Consider the following 22,023-nt stretch of genomic DNA (forward strand, 5'->3'; position numbering starts at 1 on the left):
GAGAGAAGGTAGGAAGGGATGAGCCAGTGCTCAGTTCTCATGGCTCTTTCTTGTATAATGCTGATCACCACTTCGGAGTGAGAAAGGAATTTTCCTCCAGGCTAGATTGACCAGGGATCCGGGAGGGATTTTGCCTTCTTCTGGGCATTGAGCAGGGGTCACTGGGGGAAGAGCTGTGAATTTCCTGCATTGTGCAGGGGGTCCCTTCTACGACCTTGACTAAATTTTCAAGCAGTGGTTGTGTGGTTTTATTAAACATTTTATTAAGAATGGTTTGGTACGTGATCCATGTGAATTTTTGTAAGCCGCTTCAAATGCTCATGCAGAGAATGGAACAGAGTATTCTGTACATAACTAAATGAAAGTGGGGAGACACAAATCTATTGCGGCTGATTCAATTAGACTTGTTCCTCTGATTAAAATGAATATACAAACAATTTATGCAAACTTTAGTCATACTGAGGGATGCTCACCTTCAGGATGTTAAACGACAGCAGATAAAACACTGAATGGTGTAACATAACCACATCACAACAATTCACCTTGGTAACATGATGTTTATTGGTGTCCTGCACTTTCAGCGTAGCAGGTAGTGAATGTAACTTTTTTTTTAAAAAGCTTCAAAACTTAATAAATCTTCATTGAAATACTCTAAACAACCCGTGCTTCAGAGCTCAGTTAATTCATGTCTCCTGTCCATTACACAACCCGCCCCCCCACAAACCCTTTGCTATTTAGCATTTTAGAGCCCACTTATAACAATGCTGCTCCTTTAGAAATATTTTTCAGATACATTCCCCCAATGTAAACAATTTTTCTGTCTGTGTCACAATCAAAATTGGTAAGGCCTTCTGAACTCTCTTATGCCACCCTCCACTTCATTACAAAACAACAATCTTTATTTCTTAGTATAAATTTTCATCCATCAAAAGATGTTGGATCAGGGACTTGATATTCAGATGTTTTTGATGCCCCAAGTGGGCTGCATCGTATGATTGGAGAAAAGCAGGTATTACAAGGGGATCCTGGGGGGTCCATCTCTTGGACTGGGCACTACATCCCTCCCCCCATATTGCAATCCCAAGGACCAATTTAAGCTCCACCCATTTTGGTTGGCCCTCTTAATGGTTTATATAAATTTACTTCTGCATTTCCTTTGCAGGTTTATGGTGCACTTTAAAAAAAAAGATCACTTTATACTTGGTCTCCTGGGCCTTAACATTACGAATATACAATATCCATAAGCAATAGACAAGTAAAGCTTAGAATGCCTTACCATTCCTTACAAACTGCTAAAAATCTTACATATGTGTAAGGTAGTACTATTCATGCTTACCAACATACAAATTCGTTTACTCTGTCAAGTGAACAGTGAAGATGTGTTCAAATTGGTTTCATTATTTTTAAACAAATGGTTCATAAACAATTTTTTAAAAAAGAATTTATCTTGAACCAGATTACCTGAACCTGTAATCCCTGCGGAGATAACTCAAGTTAAAACTGCTAATTTCGTGACTAAGTCCCACTGAAAAAATCAGCGAAATTTTATTTCGTTGTGACTAAATTCCACACCAGTGGAAGCAGGTCACAGTCCAACTCTGTGGGATTGTATCCTTTCACTTTAACGTTTACTATGCCAGAAAATAAAAAATGCAAAACGAATGAATTCTCTTTCACGTTTTCTTATTTAAACAAGTTCTTTACTTTGGAAGAAACTTGGCAAGTTCTTCTGCTGTGAAATGTCTATTTGATTTCAAATAGCAGACCTACAGCAGCTCCTTTGAAAAGAAAGCATATTGCAGTATTGAGGGGCTTCGTCCCACTGGCGTCACGGCTTCTGCACCATCTTCACCAGCCTCGAAAGTGGGAGTGCCGCCATTTTAGTGGCCATTGGACTTTCTAACTACGCAGCCAGACAGTACAAAAGTGTAAATAATGATACTGAAGCACAAATATGTAATATTAAGATAAGCTTTCTCTCTGGCTATTAAAACAATCCGGTTCATATGTATTGCATAAATGTTCAAGCCATGACTTCATTTTAAAGTTGTACTGCTTCATATGTTGTGTATAACAAAAAACAAGGTTTTTTTTTTCAAAAAACCGCGATGCTTAACAACTTACTGAAATAAGTACGGCGGCTAGCCGAGGACTTCGCTTTCCTGAGGTTTGTAAGGATTTTTTTTTTAAACTTAAAAAATCACAGTGACTAGGCTAGACGGCAACCATACTGTTAAATTTTAAATATACAGTTTTATACAGAAGTTCTGTGCAGGGCCTGCTCTTGATTACACATCTGTTCATGCTAGGTTTTCTCTAAATGACTCGCCACTGCATAATACTGGTATCTTTTCCACCTGTTGAGATGAGATGAGTGTCTTCATATAGAAAATCTACGTTGGTTACGTGACTACTGTGCCCACCATATACGTGGCTAGGTGCCTGAAATGAGGAAACAGAATTGTCAACAAGGAAAACGTAAATATGGGCAATAGGTGCCATTGCCAAAATAACTGCTTTCGTTTATGGTAAATGACACATCATGTGCCAGACTCCAAAGAAATAATGGGATGGGACCAAGCAATATGTGAGCAGAAAGGAAAACATAATTAGCACAATTCTGCTTGCACAGGGGTCAGAAGGCACTACACAGCACCTCACACAGAGAACCAGTGAGACCTAGTGATTGGAATGCTGGTGAGAAGCCAGGTTCGAATCCCCATTCCGCTATGGAAGGTCAACCTGGGCCAGTCATTCTTTCTCAGCCTAACTTACCACACAGGGTTGTCGTGAGGATAAAATGAAGGAGAGAAGAACAATGGAATCTGCTTTGGGTCCCCACAATGGGAAGAAAAGCAGGGTACTAATGAATTAAAATATATATATAATTTTTAACAAAACAATGGGCATATGGAGCAATGGACTGTACAATTGATAGCTGGCATGATTTTATCTAATTTGCTCTTGAAGTTGTATCTGAAGAAATATTTTGTGCTATTCCTTGTGCACTTAGAAAAGACGGTCATTTTCACTTAATGCAAAGCACACAGTGAGGAGCAATTTCAGCACTACTGCTTATGTCTGTCTGTCTGTCTGTCTGAACACGTGTGCACACATACAGAGGCAGAGGTGAGTTTGGCTGCAGCAGTGACAGCATGGCAGGGGGCCAGAGACTGCCCAGAACCTTGGAAACAGCCATTTTATTATTTATTATTATTATTTATTATATTAGATTTTTAGTCCGCCCTCCCCGCCAGGCGGGCTCAGGGCAGAATACGACTTTTCAATTTACATAAATACAGTTAAACACAGCTAAAACAGTATACAAATAATATTAAAACAACTTTATATAATACAGCTTCTCTTCAGATGGCGACGATAAAATACTGCTTTTCAAGCCCTGGCTCATGTGCAGGGTGGTGGACAGATCTTTAGTGTGGCCAGTGGGGGCCCAACCTAGCCTCCACCATATGCCTGGTGGAACATCTCTGTCTTACAGGCCCGGCGGAAAGATGATAAATCCCGCCGGGCCCTGGTTTCCTCAGACAGAGAGTTCCACCAGGTCGGTGCCAGGACCGAAAAGGCCCTGGCTCTGGTTGAGGCCAGGCAGGCCTCCCTTGGGCCAGGGACCACCAACAATTGTTTATTTGTTGAACGAAGCATCCTCTGGGGTACATATGTGGAGAGGCGGTCCTACAGATATGCTGAGCCCAGTCAGCATAGGGCTTTATAGGTCAACACCAAAACCTTTAACCGGACCCGGTACTCAACTGGTAACCAGTGCAGCTGGCGTAGTATAGGTGTTATATGTTCCCTAATTGGGACCCTTGCAATTACTCACGCAGCTGCATTTTGGACCAGCTGTAGCCTCCGTATCAGGCCCAGGGGAAGCCCTGCGTACAGCGAGTTGCAGTAGTCTCGGCTAGAAGTGACCGTTGCTTGGATCACTGCAGTTAAGTCATGGGTTGATAGGTAGGGGACAAGCTGCCAGGCCTGTCTTAGATAACATTGATTATCATTAATCATTAATCGTTAACATTGATTATTCTTCCTACCCCCCAAAAACCAATCCAGTCCCTGTCTCCCCTGCACCCTACAGTTATGAGATTTTACTCCATAGGAACCCACGTGGTAGAAAGAACAGCCAATGAATAACCTAGTCTCAAGATTTGTAAAGCTTATAAAAAAACCATCAGCATCTTTTGTTTTCCTGAAGGGCAGCTCAGTCCTGTTGCTGTGCCTTGGATTTAGCTGAAGTGAGGACCTCAGTCAGGAACTCCAGAGATCAGATTAGGGTGTACCAAATTAGAGGACGCACAATGCTTTTCCTTTTGAGTTTATCTTTAGCTGACTTTGCATGAAAATTACTCAGTTTCTAAGCCGATGTTGCCCATTCCAGTCTCCATCTTTTTATCTCCTCTTTTTGCATTTGAACAACTTATTTTTTTATTTTGACTGGTCTGGATGCTGAGTTTTTACTACACTTTGCACATGCTCAGTGGATGCTCAGCAAAGTTATTCTCAAGGCAAAGCCAGGGTTCTTCCTCCTCTGCTGCTACCTTACCCCAGCACTAACCAGAGTACTGAATGTTGGCTGAAGCAGAGGTAAAATGTATTTATTTATTTAATACTTATACCCTGCCCTTCCTGCTAGCAGGCTCAGGGCGGTTTCCAACAAATATTCAAAATACAATAAAACATGATAAATAGTATAAACCAATATTGATACATAATTTTATATCAGCGGCATAAGAATCCAGGTGCCACTAAACAAATCTGGCCCCTACAGAGTCACACAGAGTGTGCATGGAACAGCTCCATGTGAAACAGACAGTGTCCAACCCTCATTCCTGACGTGGCTTTTCATCTAAATTGGGGCCTTGTGACCCTCCCATAGCAGTTAAGAGAATGACCTGGGAAGTCTCCAGTTCAAAGATTACCTATGCTTCAAACTCAGTTACCATCAGGCTGGGAGAAGGCAAGTCGGAGAGCCCTGCCCCGACTCACAGCCTCGTCTAGTTCAGGCCCAAGGTGACTGACTTGGTGGACTCGGAAGGGTGTAACTATATTTAGTACAGCATTGGTTAAGTCTCTTTAGAGCCTAAGGGCTATATTCAAAAAGGCCTTTTCTCCACCTAAAACAATACTCTGCAGTGCATCTTGTACTTACCCTGAACTGTGAACATGGATATGAGAAGAGATGTACTTTGCCAAAGTCATCACCAGTTGACAACAATTTCCTCTCCTGTGAGCGGCAGACAGCATTGATATCTGTGCCATCTGAACCCTCTGGCCACACACCTGAAATACAAAGCAAGCATTGTAGCATTTCTTTAATTAAGCTGTTTTAAATGCCAAGTCTTTTAACCTGCACCAGATAACTCAACCACAGTCTGCTATCAATGGACTTACGTCTTTCTCGAAAAAGAATGCATAGCACTAAACACAATCACAGGCGTATGCTAGAATATGGAGCTCATGGGCCAAAAGGGGATGTCCAACACACACTTAAATGCACCATCTTACATTGCTAGGATTACAGTATCAGGCAATTTAGATGACAAATGTTGCTATGATTCAATGAAGCAAGGAAGGACAAAATGAAGTTGCAAGCTTTCAAATTCTCCTCTTCCAAGGTGTTGCATAAACTATTTTTTTTTAATTTATTTTATTAGATTTTTAGTCCGCCCTCCCCACCGAGCGGGCTTATTTATTTATTTAGAACATCTTTATTGTGCCTTTCTTCCAAGGAGTTCAAGGGACTGTATGTTGTCCCCCTCCCTTTCATTTTACCCTCACAACAACCCTGAGAGGTAGGCTAGGCTGAGAGAGTATTGGCTGGCACAAGATCACTCAGCAAGCTTCAGGGCACAGTAGGGACCTAAACTTGGGTCTCTCAGATCCTAGTCCCAACCATTTACTACATCCAGGCTGACGGCTACCTTGTGAGGTCATTTTACTCTAAGAGCAAAGAAAGCAAAGGCGAATGTGCTGCCATGTTGCAGCCGATTCATGATGACTCCCAGCCATAGAGTGTTCCAGGAAAGAGAGGAGCTGAGGGGGGTTTGCCATTGCCCTCCTCTGCATAGCAGCCCCTGTCTTCTTCGGTGGTCTCCCATCCAATTACTGACCGTGGCTGACCCAGCTTAGCTCCACGAGCTCTGATGAGCTTGGACTAAGCTGGGCTATACAGGCAACTAGCTAGCTTAACAAATCATGATCCTTGTCTGTTACTGCCAAGGTCTCCTGGAGCTGCAGTGTAATGACACTTCTTTAGAGGGGACTCCACTTGTTTCCCCTTTACCTTCAAAGCCCTTGTCGGTTTCTTACACCCCTTCCTCCAAACCTGATGAGGGTCTAGCTAAATGATGCACGAGATGTGAGCCGAGGAGCTCCCCCAACCCAGGTCGCTGTCACACAGTTTAGTGCAGTGGTTAAGAGCAGCAGGACTCTAATCTGGAGAGCTGGGTTTGATTCCTCACTCCTCTGCTTAAAGCCACCTTGGGTCAGTCACAGCTCTCTCAGAGCTCTCTCTCTCTATCACCATCATCTTCTTCTTCATTTTTATTAGGGACTCACCTGTCAAAGCGTTGCTTGCTGAGGCTCATGAGTGCTGTGAGAGGGGAGGAGGGGCTTCAGACTGTCTTCCTGTGCTAGTCTCCTGAATTGAAATGGCCGTGAAAGGGGGGATCTGTTTGCAACTCTCTCTGACATCCCATGTCCTGGGTTCAGGGGAGTGGGGCAAAAGCGGAGAGAGAGTCAGCAGAAACCTTGCCTGAGCTCTTGCTCCATTTGTGACTTTCTACTGATTCCCTCCCCCTCGGCTCCATCCCATTCTGTTCTTGAGGGTTCCCTGACTCTTAGGAACAACTTTTCAGGGGCCACAGAGGGATGAAAATTACGGTTAACATTTCAGTCCCTGTTACAGGCTGACGTGCTGAACGATAGTTAATTGCAGAGACCCAGACAATTTGATAAAGAGCTTACCAAAGACATGGAACCCTAACGTACACGTGTAAGTCATCCATTCTATATCTCTAGTGGTTTCCACACTTACTACTTGCTTACAAGCTGAAGGAATCCCTGCAGAAAAATATAAAAGAGAGACACCAGTTACAAGGGTATCCAAGTGAAACTTCTGGGACTTCCACCTCAGAAATACTTGACTAGCCAAGAACGAACTCCGCACTAAGGACAAAACACTATTTGTTACTCACAGTATAGGATTTCATAGTCTCCTGAATTAGACACGAGGTACTGAGAGTTAACGGACCAGTCCAAGTGAGTAATGAAGCTGGAATGACCCTATGAAGAGAAAGAGGCATTATATTAATTCCAGCCACATAACATTACCCCAACAGAATTACACTAGTACATATAAAAAGCTACATTGAAAAGTACACCGAAGCCTTGTTTACATTAAGAGCAGTGGGTGACCTGTGTTTGGGTAGCAACCTGGGGCACCTCACTGTAACGACAGGCTCCTGTCCAAAGTTCCATGTGCTCTTTTAATGTGGGAGAAAAATAGTGGCGCACGTCCGGCTGAATCCTGGGCACGTCGGCTAAGGCCCAATTTAACCCTGATGCTAGAGGGCAAGGAGATATTACCCACGTCACATTATGTGTATTCAGCATCTTGTTTCAACGGTTCTATTTATTTATTTATTTACGGTATTTCTATGCCACCTCTTCAGAGTCCTGCTCAAGGTGGTTTACAACTAAAAGAATGTCACAATTTTAAAAACAAGTCATTAAAAAAGCCATTGGATACAAGCAGCATAAAACACAAGCAGACCATTAAAAAAGCTGGTAAGATATCCCTATTTAAAAGCAAGGGTAGAAAAAGGAGGGAGTTTTTTTTGCCTGTTGCCTAAATGAAAGCAAAGGTCTACTGATGTATTGATTTAAAACCTTTGTGCGTTCACCATTTCCCCCAGATACCAATCATGCTACACCTGCAACATTAGTGCACCAGAGCGATGCCTGGCTGGGCTGCGAACCTCTGATGTGTTATACTGCACATGTGGCAGATGAAGGACCAGTTTCAATGAACACCTGGGCAAGTGCAACATCACATGGGCAGCTTCTCACCTAGCAGCATCACGTACTCAATAGGGATACCAGTATTCAAGAAGGCTCTACATCCCTACCAGGTTTCTCTTTGAACTGCTGGAAGAACTGGGAGCTCCAATTCATCAGGGCTCTCTCTATCTCCCTCAAATAATTTTTGCGTCTAGGTTCATTGTAGAGCCATCTCGACTTTACAAACAGCTGTATTGAACGAGAAGCCTGCCTGGCGTGAAAGTTTCAAAGCCTCTCCCCCCACGCTCTTAATTCAGGGAATGTAAACGAGATCATTTCATAAAAGAGTGGTTAAAGTGTCGGACTAGGATCTGGGAGACCCAGATGCAAACCCCCATTCTGTCGTGGAATCTGGTTGGAGGCTCTTGGGCCAGTCGCGCACACTCAGCATATCCCACCTCACAGGGTTGTTGTGAGGATGAACTGGAGTGGAGAATGGTGTAAGCCGCTTTGGGTCGACATTTGGGGAGAAAGTATTCGTCAGCTGAATCCACTCCTCTGCACAGTGGCACGCTGAGCCGTCTGCTCAGCCAACCTCAGCCTCGTCATTGATAAGGAAATAGCATAGCCCAGGTGCCCTTTGACAACCTATGATGCTGCTGTGACGTTGTGACAGGAAGACACAAGACGGCTGCTTCCATCCTCTGCTCTTCTACCTGAAAGCTGTTGCTACTGCTGTGTGTAAAACTGCATTTCCTGGGAGCCCCGCCCCCCCAATGCATGGATCCTTCTGACACATACCATAGCCATGCTGCATGAACCGGGAAAATGTATGTATTTACCACATATGTACAGCTCCAGAGCATGCAACTTGACCACTGGATTTTTCAGGGTGCATGTTCATGCATATCAAGGTGCTTAGCCCATGGTAAATATACGTGTTGCCTCATTCACATAATATGGCGACTGTACATATTGCGAAGTAAAAAAAAATACTTCTCACCTATCTGTTCCCTTTCTTTTGAGTTCCAAGGTGTGCCTTTTTGCACAACATGCAGTAACCCTGATTACATTAAAGGAAGGTTTCCAAAAGCAAACTCCTTTCTATAAACCACCTGTGTTGTTTAAGCCACTTGCTAGTTAATTGTAGAGATGATACTTCAAACATATCCTGGAAATATTTGTTTCCCATGGAAGCAAAAATGGCCTGAGGTGGTAAAAAAGCTTTTGTTTAAAAGCCCAAGTGAGCAACTGAGGAAAAAGCACGTATTTTCTGGAGAATATTATTCAAACAAGAGCCTGAGTAACTTCTGGATGTAATTTCTTTCCTTTTTAAATTTAATTTTTTTTTTTGCAAAACAAAATTGCTTTAGGCACTACTTTGTATTCTATTTTTAAAATGTTGCTTGAGCATTCTGGGGTACTTTAAGCAACCTTCACTGCACGTTCAGTGCAGTAGTTCCACTACTTAGAGGAACCTAGTCTAGGTTCCTCTAAGTACACAGCTGATCTCTTAACTAGTAATAAGGTGATCACTTACTGAGCATTTGCCAATTCTACTGTATTTTCTTCCATTGTCATTAACACTGTATATATAAATACAATTATCATGAGAACCTATTGCCAAGAAGTTGCCATCTGTATGCACACAAGAAAAACAAAACAGACATATAGTTAAGATTGGTTTAATGCTGCAGCGAAATTAATTCATGAAACACCAACACATTGTAGACAATCACTTTCGTAATATAGTTCAGTAGAAAAATGTATCCCCTTACTACCCCAATTTTATAATCGTTAGGATACTCCAGAGGGCAAATAACTGGCCACTGCACATGATTCATATCAATAGTCAGCGTCTACACTGGGGAGGGGCGGGGTGCTCCACTGGGACACAGGGAGCTCTAAAACTCCCTCAGCAAGGAGCTGCCCCCATACTCCCCAAAAAGATCCTCAGCCTTTCCAGGGCAGCACTCCATTAGATAGAAGAAGCTGCCAGCGGAGACTAATGTTGGCTTTCTCCCTTGGACAAGTACTTCGCTGCTCATGCGTAAGAACAGGGATCCCCAAACTTTTTCGGCCTGCAGGTGCCTTTAGTTTTTTGAGAGGGGATGGTAAGCATCATCCAAAAACGGCTGCCATGGAGCTAAACACAAAGTGGCTGCTGCTGGAGACGGGGCTATCCAGGGCTCATTTCGAGGGGGAACGCGCCGGAATGCAGTTCCGGCAGTTCCCCAAAGAGGTCACATGTCAGGTGGCTCCACCCACCTGACTTTCGGTCATTTGGGGCCGTTTCAGCCTCGATTGGGGCTGAAACGGCCTGGATCAGGCCTCTGACGGGTGGTGGATTACTCTCCCACTCAGCAGCCGCCCTATCCTGACCATTTTGGGCCCCTTTTAGGCCATTTTCAGCCCCTTTTGCCATTTTGGGCCCAATTTCAGCCCTGAATGGCCAGGATTGGGTCCAAAACAGCCAGGATAGGTGATGTCAGGGGGTGTGGCATATGCAAATCAGTTATGCTAATGACACACTTCCAGTGATGCCAAGGGGTGTGGCATATGCTAACAAGTTATGCTAATGAGTTCCTCCAGCTCTTTTTCTACGAAATGATCCCTGGGGCTATCTATATTTTGGCTGGAGCCACGGGAGGACAGCAAGCCTGGAGGAGGAGGGGTGGGCTTCTCCTCCTGAATGCTCATTTCCCCTCATGCAACAGCCCTGCTCCTTGGACTCTTAAAATAAGAACTCACCAGTATTGGTGCCCACTGGCCTCTCCCACTTTCTGAAAAGCTAAGCAGACACCAGGGGAACTACTGGCGGGGACCAGAGGCACCGCACTGGGGAAGCCTGATAGGAACGATTGGAGTTTACCCAACACAACTTGCACAGAAGCAGCGCTTGGCAGATTGGGCTTCCTGAGCTGAATCCACTCCTCTGCACAGTGGCATGCTGAGCCGTCTGCTCAGCCAACGTCAGCCTTATCATAGATAAGGAATCAGCATGGCGAAGGTGCTCGATGACAATCTGTGATGCTGCTGTGACAGGTGGGAGCACAGCGAGAAGACACAGGACTGCTGCATCTGTTCTCTGCTCTCCTACCTGAAAGCTGTTGCTACTGCTGTGTGTAGAATTGCATGTAATGGGTGACCCCTCCCCCACACCCAAGCATGGGTCTTTCTGACACATACCGTGGCCATGCTGCATGAACAGGGACAATGTACAGCGCCAGGGCATGCAACTTGACCACTGGATTTTTCAGGGTGCATGTTCATGCATACCAAGGTTCTAAGCATATGGTAAATACGTGTGTTGCCCTGTTCACACGATATGGCAACTGTGCCAGTTAGCATACCAAAACCAAATTAACCAACTAGAAAGGTCAAATTCACGGTGACTTTGCCATGTTAAAAAAGCAGTCATATGAATTGGTTGCGAGAGACTGCCAATTGGTGAAAGAAAATTAAGGAAGGCCATTATTCAAATTAGCTCCCCACCTTATGTTAATAGCTTAGGTTTCAAGGTTTTCCCATTAACAAAATAAAACATAAATTTAATCTATCGAGTTATGAATGAAAAAACCTCCAGCAATATGCCAAGCAATTTAAACACAAATTTTAAGACTGTGATATTAACAAGTACACTCAATAAGACATTCAGACCCGTCCTTTTTGTTTAAACAACTGAGCAAACTATGCCGAACCTGGTGAGTAACGCATTGTGGACAGCTGTTCGTTTCCATCTGTGTGCACAGTGACCAAATCTTTTGTTTCAGTGTCAAACACAAACCACCTGTTGAAAACAGAGAGGAAAAGTAAACAAGTTGTTTGGCATAGAATGGGAAAGGGATAATCAACATTCCTCCCCTCAATCATTCTCAATGTCAGAACAGGAACCACGTATGTTGACAATTAAGCAATGAACAATGAAGATGAAATTGGCTTGGCAGTAAACAATATTTAACCGAAGTACTGTTAACATTTTAATATCAAAGCCTCTAGTCTAGTACTATCACTGTTGAAATTTATTGTTCTTTTTAAAGGTAGGCAATTGAGAGATACCTTATGCATGCAGAATGATTGTCCTTTTCATGACAATTATACAAATGAGAAAATGCAACACAATGTTACCATTTTGCTTGACTGAGATATTTTCTCTTTTATGGTTTAGGCTTCAGAAAAGTCAATTCATAAATAACTCTTTTAGCCCCTAGCATTGTATTGTATTAATTAATTAACAATGCACACCAAAGCACCGTTATACCCTTTGAAGTCAATGGGATTAAATGGTTGTAACTCTGTTTAGGATTGCACGGCTGGTTATCCCCCCAGGTGCTCCAAGAGGAAGAGATATTTGAAAGGGCCAAGTCCATTTTAAGTGTTGGGATCATGCTTCTTGCTTTACTCATATTTATGGTGCCTGATAATTCCCCTTGAGCCTAGCCTTTAAAAATGGTACACTACAGTGTCCTGAGACCAGGAACACTGCCCCCCCTCCCCGGCTCTGACCTCCCCTTCACTGCTCTCATTCACCTTCATGGGTGAATCACAGGATACCACTACACACCATCATGCTCAACAGCCCCAATTCCAACCCTGAGGCTCTCAGGGCATCACAAGGAAGGAAGGGGGGGGGCGGAGCCTTCGGAGATCAGCCTGGGCTATATAAATCCCTGAAACTGAGGATCCGGTTGGGACTACTCCCCTCTCTGCTAGGGAGCTGCAGACAGGGTGGGGAGCCCAACAGGAAGTGGAGGGACTGGGTAGCTTGAACTCTCCTTCCCTCCACGCTTGAATCCTAGAGTGGGGTGCAATCCTAGAATGGAGTGCCTTCAGCCACTCCCACCACAGAAGACACTGCAGATGACTCCACGTCAATTTCGAGACCTTTTTGGGGGGCGTATTACTGGATTCTCTCTCTCTATCTCTTTCACACACACACACAGATTACCACATGTCTGAGAAGTTCTCTACCACTTCTACACAATCTAAATTCTCCACAGCAAGCTGCTATCAGGCCAAATACATTCCTTACAAATGGGAGGGGAGGGGGCTGCAAGGAAATCGCAGGAGGGACAATTTGGGAAGCTCCATCACATCTCTTAAACTCCCCCCCCCCCAGAATGCTCTAAAGTGCTAAGGGGCTTGGTCAGCCTAGCACTGCAATCCCAAACAGAGCTCTACCCTTCTAAGCTTACTGACGTCAATAGACTTAGAAGGGTGCAACTGCTTAGGATTGCACTATAACTTTTCCCTTTCCCCTTCAACTCACAGGGATCTGCCTTCAATATTGCGTGTCTCCAGGAGTATGTTCAGACTTCTTAGGGTTATTTTTCTTTTCTTTTTGGTTCATTTGCAAAGTATATTTTTAAAACAAAACCTCATTTTATCGTCTGTTTTTAAGCTTGAGAAATATTTAAGAACCGTTTTAAAGCTGTTCTGTGTTTTGTTTTGATTTATTGCTCATGTTGCATTTCTGAATACTAGGATTTAATCACTTCTATGATGCTTTATGGTTTGTCAATGTTTTATATTGTAACTGGCCTCAGGCAGGTTTCCTGAAGAGGCAGCATATACATTTTCCAAATAAAATAATAAATTAGAATGTAGCATCATCGTTGGTGGGCAATTTTGCTTTTTTTATGACTGGCACAAATCACCCGAGTTTACTATTAGATACAGAAACATCAAGATGGAACTTCTCACAGTAATTTGCTTGGTGTCCAACTTCTTGGCTTCCTGTGCAAAGCAAACATATTGTTTATTTTCCCATGCCCCTTTTTGAGTCAGTTGATTTTTTGTTTCTGAGCACTTGTATATCGGTCCAGAAAAGGAACACTGCTGGATTTGTCTTAATTGTTTAAAAAAGTGTTTTAGCTTTACTTCGGCCTCCCGTTTTATTCTTGATTTTACTCTTATGACTTTTATTCAGTTTTTATTGTTCATTGTTTTTATTACATTCAGTTTTTTTGGAAACAATGCTAAGAGTGTGGAGTGTGAATACTTTACATAAATAAGGAACATTTTCAACATCTTACCTTCCAGTTAGTGTTCCTACTGCAACAACAGACCCTGAAGGATGAAAACCAGAAGACTGCGCTGGGTCCTATAAAAATGGAATTAACAACAGTTATAGTAATTTACAGAGATAATTATATAGCTAAATAAATTACTCAGTACAGCACTTGCCGCTTAACACCCTACATATTAGGTTTGAAAGAGCTGTTACAAGGTATTACGACCTTCATCTGTCCGGCAGTTCATCTGAAAACCCATTCTGACTAATGAAAGAGCAGGAGCAGACTGTACCCCAGGCCATATCTGGTAGTAGCACCTCTCTCCCTTTTTCCTTGATGTTACCCCAAGCGATCACCTTGAAGACCATTTTCCTTCTTGGGCAAGAAACATTAAGATCAAACACACCTGGAAATTAGTATTAAAATTAAACATATAAAGTACTGATATGGCAGTGAAGGAAACAATACTTCAGTAACGCAGACACTAAGAAAAAGAATGTATGCAATATAGCTTCAATTAGGGATGTGCGCTTTGGGTTATGGATTGGGCCTGATTCGGGATGTTTTGGCATTCCCAAATCAGCCTCAGCATTGCTGAAGCAATTCAGGAATGCCAAAGCAAAGCTCACCTAAGTGTTCTCGGAACACTTAGTTAAGCTTCAGGTAGTGCAGAAAGAGTCTTTCCCATGCCGTTTCTAAGGAATGTCAAGAGGAAACAGTGTTTCCGCTGCTAGTGGGGCTTTCTAGTTGGCTGGAGGTGGCATTTTGCAAGCAAAATGTACCAAATTTACAGGAGACCTACTCCTACCGGTCCTCAGGACTACCCCGCCAAGTTTCAGGAACAGAGGGTCTCTTGCAGGTTTGGTGCATTTTGCTTCTCTCCTAACCACCCTCATGACCACCCAGGTTTCAGAAAGATTGGACTTCGGCCCCCCAAAGAAGGTGCCCCTACTCACCTCCAATCTTCATTGTTCCCTATGGAGAAAAGGGGGGGGGGGTCCTAGATGGCTGACAGTGGCATTTTGCAAGCAAAATGGCCCTGGACTTGACTAGACTTGATGACTGCACTTGGAGGAGACTGGTTTGAGAGTGATTTTTTTTCTCTTTGCGGGGAGGGGGAATTTTTCTTAGTGTGATTCTCTGGTGTGAAGTCGTTCCCCCTTGCATCAGTTTGGTTATTGGGGAGGGGGTTCAGTTTACTTCTAGCTGCAAGAGTGTCCCTTGCTTTGGAGATGTTCCGCCAGGCATATGGCTGAGGCCAGCATTAGATCCACCTAATTAGCCTCCCTACCAGTCTCCTATTAGCGAGGAGGGGGGCCCATCTGGGGATACTGGAATTTACGCCTGTCAAGCTTTTGCTTTACTGGGATGTTATGTCTGTAAGATCTGTGATTTTATTGTTTCTGTTTATTGTATTTTTATTTATTGCTATAACCTGCCCTGAGCCCGCTTGCAGGGTGGGCAGGCAGGATATAAATGAAATGAACAATAATAAAATAATAATAATAGTAATATGGTTTTCTGTATTTTAAATTAAATTTTTCTCAGTGTGATTCTCTGATGTGGTTGGTCCTCATAGGGAATAATGGAGATCAGTGGTGGATATGGGCACCTTCTTTGAGGGGCCATAACATGGCCCCATGAAGTCCAATCTCTCTGAACGTTGGGTGGTCATGAGAGGAGGGTTAGGAGAGAGTTCCCAGAAAATTTGGTATTATTAGGGAAGGAAATGGGCCCCCCAGGTCCCCAGATAGCCGGGAGCAGTGTTTCCCTTTGGAAACAATGGCTGAATCTTCTCTAATAATCCCAAAGCAGTTTAAATACCCGAACCAGTTTGCTGCTTTGGGATTTGGGGTTTTTCTCCACTTTGGCTTCAAGTAAATCCAAAGTGGGAAACCCAAATCTTTTTGGGCTGCACACCCCTAGTTTCAATACACAAAAAATGTGCATCAAGATACATCAGAAAACAGGAACACCCAAGATATAACAGATATTTTATACACAATACCCTGGGGGTATTGCTACGGGTTTAAAAGCCAGTCTCTAAAGCTGGACAGACTGGGATCATCATCCTATATTCTATGGAGGTTGCTCCAGTCAGCAGATAAACAACTACTGGTGGTCCCTGGCTCCAAGGAGGTTCACCTTGCCTCAGCCAGGGCCAGGGCTTTTTCGGCCCTGGCACCTATCTGGTGGAACTCTATGTCTGTGGAAGCCCGGTCTCAGCAGGACTTGAAATCATTTTGCTGGGCCTGTAAGATGGAGATGTTCCATCACCAGGCTTATGGCGGTTGAGGCCGGCGGCTCATCCCAACCAGCTTCCTGCCAGTGGGGCGGGGGGGGGGTAATGTACCCTGACCCTGTAATAATTAGCTTTTGGCCATCCTGCCCGTGGACCCTTAACATATCTGAGAACTGAGATGTAGGATGCATTGTACGCTGCCCTAAAATGTTTTTATAATATTTATGTGATGATATTAGTGTTTTTATTGTATGTTTTTTATGTATTTATTTATTTTATTTATTTTTATTTATATATATTTATTATTATTAATAAATATATATTTATTAGATTGTCATCCTCTCTGACCCTGCTTGCGGGGAGAGCAAATTATAAATCAAATCAAAATAAATAAATGCTCGATGAAAATGCAGGCAGGCGTCTTGTGGCATCTTAAGGACCGATTCTAGCAAGCTTTGTGTACTAAAATGGCTTTACCTGTTTAAGGTGCCACAAGATTCCTGCTCTGACCGGCCGACCCGGCTGCCTGCCAGAGGAGTTATTTTAAAAGTTCTTTCCAACCTTGGAGACAGCACAGCAGGCCTGTGGGCCCCCTAGTGGCAAGAGAGTCCGTCTCACAGGGTATTCTTTGAGGGAGCCAGTTGACATAACGAACATTCAGTGACGGACCTTGCTCAGTATTATCTGCCACTATGCCAATCCGGCTTTCACAGCTGGAAGCACTATTAGAGATGGCATTCCGGTGTGAAAACGCTGTTCAGTACGCTTACCGTATGACTAGCATGTGAACTCATCCTGAGAGAAAGTAGGCACGTGAAGTTTTTTTTTAAAGGGAGGATTCCTATTCATTGGGGATAGTTGTTGATTTTCTTGCTGAGTCTTAAGGAGGATTACAGAATTTTTAAAAAATGCAATCATACAGCTCAAGCTACATTGAACAATGCAGTTGGACTAGGATTTCTGAATTAATAGATGGTGAAATACAACAGCCTAGGAAAGGTATAGTGGAGTTATACAGACAGAAGACATCACACAAGAAGAAGACAATGCAGTAGAAAGATGTAATAAAAGCAAGATGATAACCTAGAATAATCAATGCAGTGAGCTTTAATTATGCATCACCATAATGGAGCCCTCCTGGATTGTTCCATTCTAGAATTTCTAGTATGGTTCTAATACATTTATAAGAATGCCCTCCTGAACATTTGTTTTGCACATTCTGTGGAATGACAGAAGCAGGGAGGCCTTCCTGATATCCTCTGGCAGGCTGTTCCACAATCTGGGAGCCACAACAGAGAATGCACATGAGTGAGCAGTTGCCAACCATATCTATTTGTAGGGTGGCTTCAGAAGATTTTGCTCAAATGAGCGAAGTTGTTGCAGTGGAACATAGGAAGGGAGGCAGTTCTGCAGGTTCCAGTCCACTAAGGGCTTTGTAGATGACAATCAGTATTTTGAAGTGAACAGTAACCAGTATAGTGACTTCATATTTTGCCTGGCACCTGACGGGAACCTGGCTGCAGCATTCTGTAGCAACTGGAGTTTCCAAATTGACTTTATGAGCAGACCCATGCAGAGAGCACTACAGTAGTCTAGCCTGAGGTATTATCAACAACTAAAGATCCATAAGTCGACTTTTAGATGGTACAGAAACAAAAGAGGGGAAAAAACCTTGAAATATATCCAAAGTACAAGGTACTTTCTTTCTTCTTTCAGTTTGCAATGTGACCAGCGGATTGATGGTGATTAAATCCAGACGCCCAAAACTGGGGCCGGCTCTTTCTCACGCAGATTTTCATCCCCATGGACTTCCTCAGGGGCATGTCAGCATTGCACAGCGTCTTCTACAATTCTTTCATAGTACCTGGAGAGCGACGCCGGTAGCAGGTACCAGGTGCATTTTAGCTGGGTCTTGGCTTTTAGAAGGTGGCACGTAATCCTTAGCACTTTCCCCTAAGGATCAAGCCCATAAGGTTGCTCAGCAACTACTTCTGAGGGAGGGGCTATTTTCACCAGCTATGCTACAGCCTCTAAAGAGATCATTTGAGCAGCGGGACCGTTGGAGGGCTCAGGACAGGAATTCAGGCAGCTTTGTCCTCCAGCAGTGCTGCTAAGTTTAGGCTTAAACAGCAGCTTGGCCTCATTTTTAAAACTGTAATCCTCTTGTTTTAAACTTTGTATTGCATTGTAAGCTGCTCAGAGCTCCAATATCAGCAGGAAGTCGAGAATAATTACTCCAGATACAAGATTAATTTCCCCCTCAATTGGTCCATGCAATCCAGTATCATTATCTATGAGAAATAAAAGTTGTGTCTTATACTGACACAAGCAGGGGAAACACAAGGACATGCAGGGGACATCTCATGCCCCCCACTATTTCTGTCCCTTGAAAGCTCCCATACTCTCTCCCCTTTTCCTGCTTCCTTCTCTCCTTCCCACTCACCAGCCAACAAAATGTATCTCCCCCTCCTTGTCCTCATCTTTCCCTCCTTCCCTCCCATGGCTGCCTATCCCTGGGGAAGCTCTGGCCGAGTTGCACAGAGCCGTCTTGACTAGGCCCAGTTGTGCAGTGAGGAACTGGAAGGGACTTCTGTGTGTGTGTGGCGGGGGGGGGGTACCTCACTTTCCCCTGTATCCCCTCTCCAAACAATTTCCTCTTTTACTTCTCCGGGAAGCCCCCATATCCTCCCCTTTCCCTGTTTCCTTCTCTCCTCCCCACCCACCCTCACCAGCCTTTTATCTGTCCCAATCTTCAGCTATATTTGTTATTCATTTACTTCATTTATACCCTGACTGCCTCCACAATTGGGGCCCAAAAGTTTAAATCATTCTCTTTCAGTTTATTTTCATAACTCTGTGAGGTGTAGGTTAGGCTAAGAGTGTGTGACTGGCCCACGATCACCCATGAATTTTCATGGCAGAGTAGGGATTTGAACCAGGGTCTTCCAGCTCCCAGTCTGAAACTTTAACCACTACATCATACTGGCTTTCACGGGGTGGCTGCTGTTCAACAGTAGCAAGAAGCCAGTCCTGATTGAGTCGTGTAGATTGCACAGAATTAAGTTGTCCAGTGGGTGCTGAAACAGTGGCTCTAACAGGCCTGTGAAGGGCCCTGCCCCCTTCCCCTGCCTTGCACAGGCAGGAACCAAGGCTGGCAATACTGTTACGGTTGCCTAGCAATGACCACAATAGCTTTCAAACTCCCCCTTGCATTTTTTTTAGATTTCAGATTTTTCGGCAAATGGTTTTTTTCCAGGTTTGTAGGAAAATCTCTTGATTTAAGTATCCATAGATTTGTCCGTGCTGAGAATTAGATATAGCAGTTGCAAACTAATAACTGAGAGTGAAGCTACAAGTGATGCCTGACACAGATTGGACACTTGTCAGCTTCCCTCAAGTTTTGATGGGAAATGTAGGCATCCTGGTCTTGCAGCTGTAATGGAGAGCCAAGCTGTAAAACCAGGATGCCTACATTTCCCATCAAAACTTGAGGTAAGCTGACAAGTGTCCAACCTGTATAAGGCATCACTTGTAGCTTGACTCTGAGGAGAGTGTGTCGGAAACTCACAAGTGGATGCTCCATTTCAGATTTGCAGCAATAATGAATTCACCACAGAGAATCACTGCAGTGGAGAGGAAGCCATAGGGAGCAGGTCTACCAAGCAAGTCTACTCAGAAGTAAGTCCCATTGTATTCAATGGGGCTTACTTCCAGGAAAGTATTTTTAGGATTGCGTCCATAGCTACTTAATACATTATCTCCTAGTTATGCCCACTATTATTTCACAATGAAAGCTGTATTTGCTATCTTTCCCTTGATGTGCTGCAGACCAATTTGCCATTATCACTCAAGCACTGAACTGCAAAATGTTCTGAAGATTTTTTTTGGGGGGGGGGTTCAGCTCCAAGAACATTTAAGGTAATGGCCCCTTTCATAGAATCCAGAAGGTCACTTTTATCAGCATAAACTAAAATTTGCTGAACTGAAATGTTATGACCGTTCAAACTGAACGGGAACTTCAGAACTGTCCAAGACTCAGCAGGTATCTACAGCTTGGACGAATGCCCTTGTGGCGATGCTCTGGATGGGATTTCAAATGTTAAGAGTCTCTTAAGTTGAAGCATACCATTCTTGAAATAAATAGTCGTCATGACATCAGACTCTCTCTGTGTAAGGAGAAACCTGTCTGTACTGCATTTGGCTTATGCTCGAGGGTCAAGTAGACTATGCCAGTTAAGGCTGACTTGAAAGGTATTTTTGCTGGAATGAATGCTCTCTTGATCCAGTTTTATCCAAGCAATATCTCAGACCCAGCATCTGTACTGTGTGGACTTTAATATTCATTCCCTCTTCACAGGGAAACCCTGAGAATCCGTAGCTCTGTGCCAAAGCTTAGGAATTCTAGCCCCCCCCCCCTAATTAGCACACTTATGAAATTCCAATTGCCAGGTTGCTTTGGGTAAAGCCACGCCAATTAAATTGGTATAAAAGTTTTTAAATCTGTCCCAGGAAAGCAAGCGGTAAAAAACAGGTTTCAAAATATACACAGATGGTTCTTATTAGGGGAATTTTTTAAAATAAAGATTTTTACATAAATGACCTATGTGTCTAGATAGCAGGCACATAAAACAGGGAGGTGAAGTGCAGCTCTAGCATACTTCAGAATTCTTCTCACTGTTGCCAAATGAGTGTGGAAGATAGCCACTGTGTATTTGCACATGTTAATCAATATATTTAACAGAGACTACAGCCATAAACAGACTAGACAGATCTTTCTACAAACTGGAGAAAAGCACCAGGGCTGCAGAAAAAGCTGAAAGAAAAAAATACATTGGGGTGGGTGGGTTAAATTTCCCCAAAATAATAGGAGCAGCACCTGTGGCTTTAAGAAACAAATGACTTCTTTGGCTGTTGCTAGGCAACCACAACAGGACCACAAGCCCTGGTTTCTGTCAGTAAAAGGTAGCGAGAGGAACAGGGCCCTTTATAGGGCCGTTTTGGCCTTGAGGCCAGGCCCATCAGCAACCACGGGCTACTTGCTACCACGTGCCTTGCCGGACTCGCCAAGATCCAGCAGCCATCTCACAAAAGCCAGGAAAGAGGAAAAATTGGGAGATGGGGAAATGAGAAGCCTCAACTTGTTTGTTCAGCTTTTCAATCTGTAATTGACCATTAATGCAACACTGGGGATAACAAACCAACTATAGCAGATATCATTTATATTACACACCTTAAAGATCCACAAGGTGTCCAGAGTATAAGCTTTTGAGAGTCAAGCTCCCTTCTAAAGAAAGCTTACACCCTGACTCTTAAAAGCTTATACCCTGGAAATCTTGCTGGTCAGAAAGATGCCGCTGGACTCAAATACCTTTATTAAGACAGCGACTATAAAACAAGCGTTGGACGAAAAAGCACCATTCTGCCAGCCTAACAGCACTTTTACTGGTGGAGGAAAGCGGCTCAAATTTTGCTAATTTCCCCTCTCCGACTGCAGAGCTCCACTTTTATCCCCTTCCGATGTGGTTCATGAGACAACACTGATAACTGCAAGCGAATACTGGGGGTACGCAGCAGTCTTCAACAAGAGGGGAGGGCAGGAAAGTTCCACTCTGCTGTTCATAAGACTTCGGATCCAACCCTCAAGAGTTTAATGATGTGGCACTGATAATGGCGAACTAACGTAAAGGGAAGCATTGAATGAGATCCGTGGGATGAAAAAAACCTCCTAACATTCAGAAATCAGCT

General features: G+C 43.6%; 1 protein-coding gene across 5 annotated transcripts in view; it reads right to left on the minus strand.

The window, feature by feature from the left end:
* Window positions 1-547: 547 nt before the first annotated feature.
* Window positions 548-22,023, minus strand: part of EML1 (EMAP like 1) — a 177,254-nt gene continuing 155,778 nt past the window's right edge. For all 5 annotated transcript variants that reach the window (XM_054970602.1, XM_054970600.1, XM_054970599.1 and 2 more), the window contains 7 exons: window positions 14,058-14,125; window positions 11,724-11,812; window positions 9,563-9,660; window positions 7,218-7,305; window positions 6,988-7,083; window positions 5,171-5,301; window positions 548-2,442 (listed from right to left, as the gene is read on the minus strand). In XM_054970602.1, the coding sequence (XP_054826577.1) occupies window positions 2,317-2,442; window positions 5,171-5,301; window positions 6,988-7,083; window positions 7,218-7,305; window positions 9,563-9,660; window positions 11,724-11,812; window positions 14,058-14,125 (696 nt within the window). In that variant the 3' untranslated portion in view covers window positions 548-2,316. The remainder of the gene's footprint in view (window positions 2,443-5,170; window positions 5,302-6,987; window positions 7,084-7,217; window positions 7,306-9,562; window positions 9,661-11,723; window positions 11,813-14,057; window positions 14,126-22,023) is intronic.

Source organism: Eublepharis macularius, chromosome 2 (assembly GCF_028583425.1).
Source record: "Eublepharis macularius isolate TG4126 chromosome 2, MPM_Emac_v1.0, whole genome shotgun sequence".
Taxonomy (NCBI): Eukaryota; Metazoa; Chordata; class Lepidosauria; order Squamata; family Eublepharidae; genus Eublepharis; species Eublepharis macularius.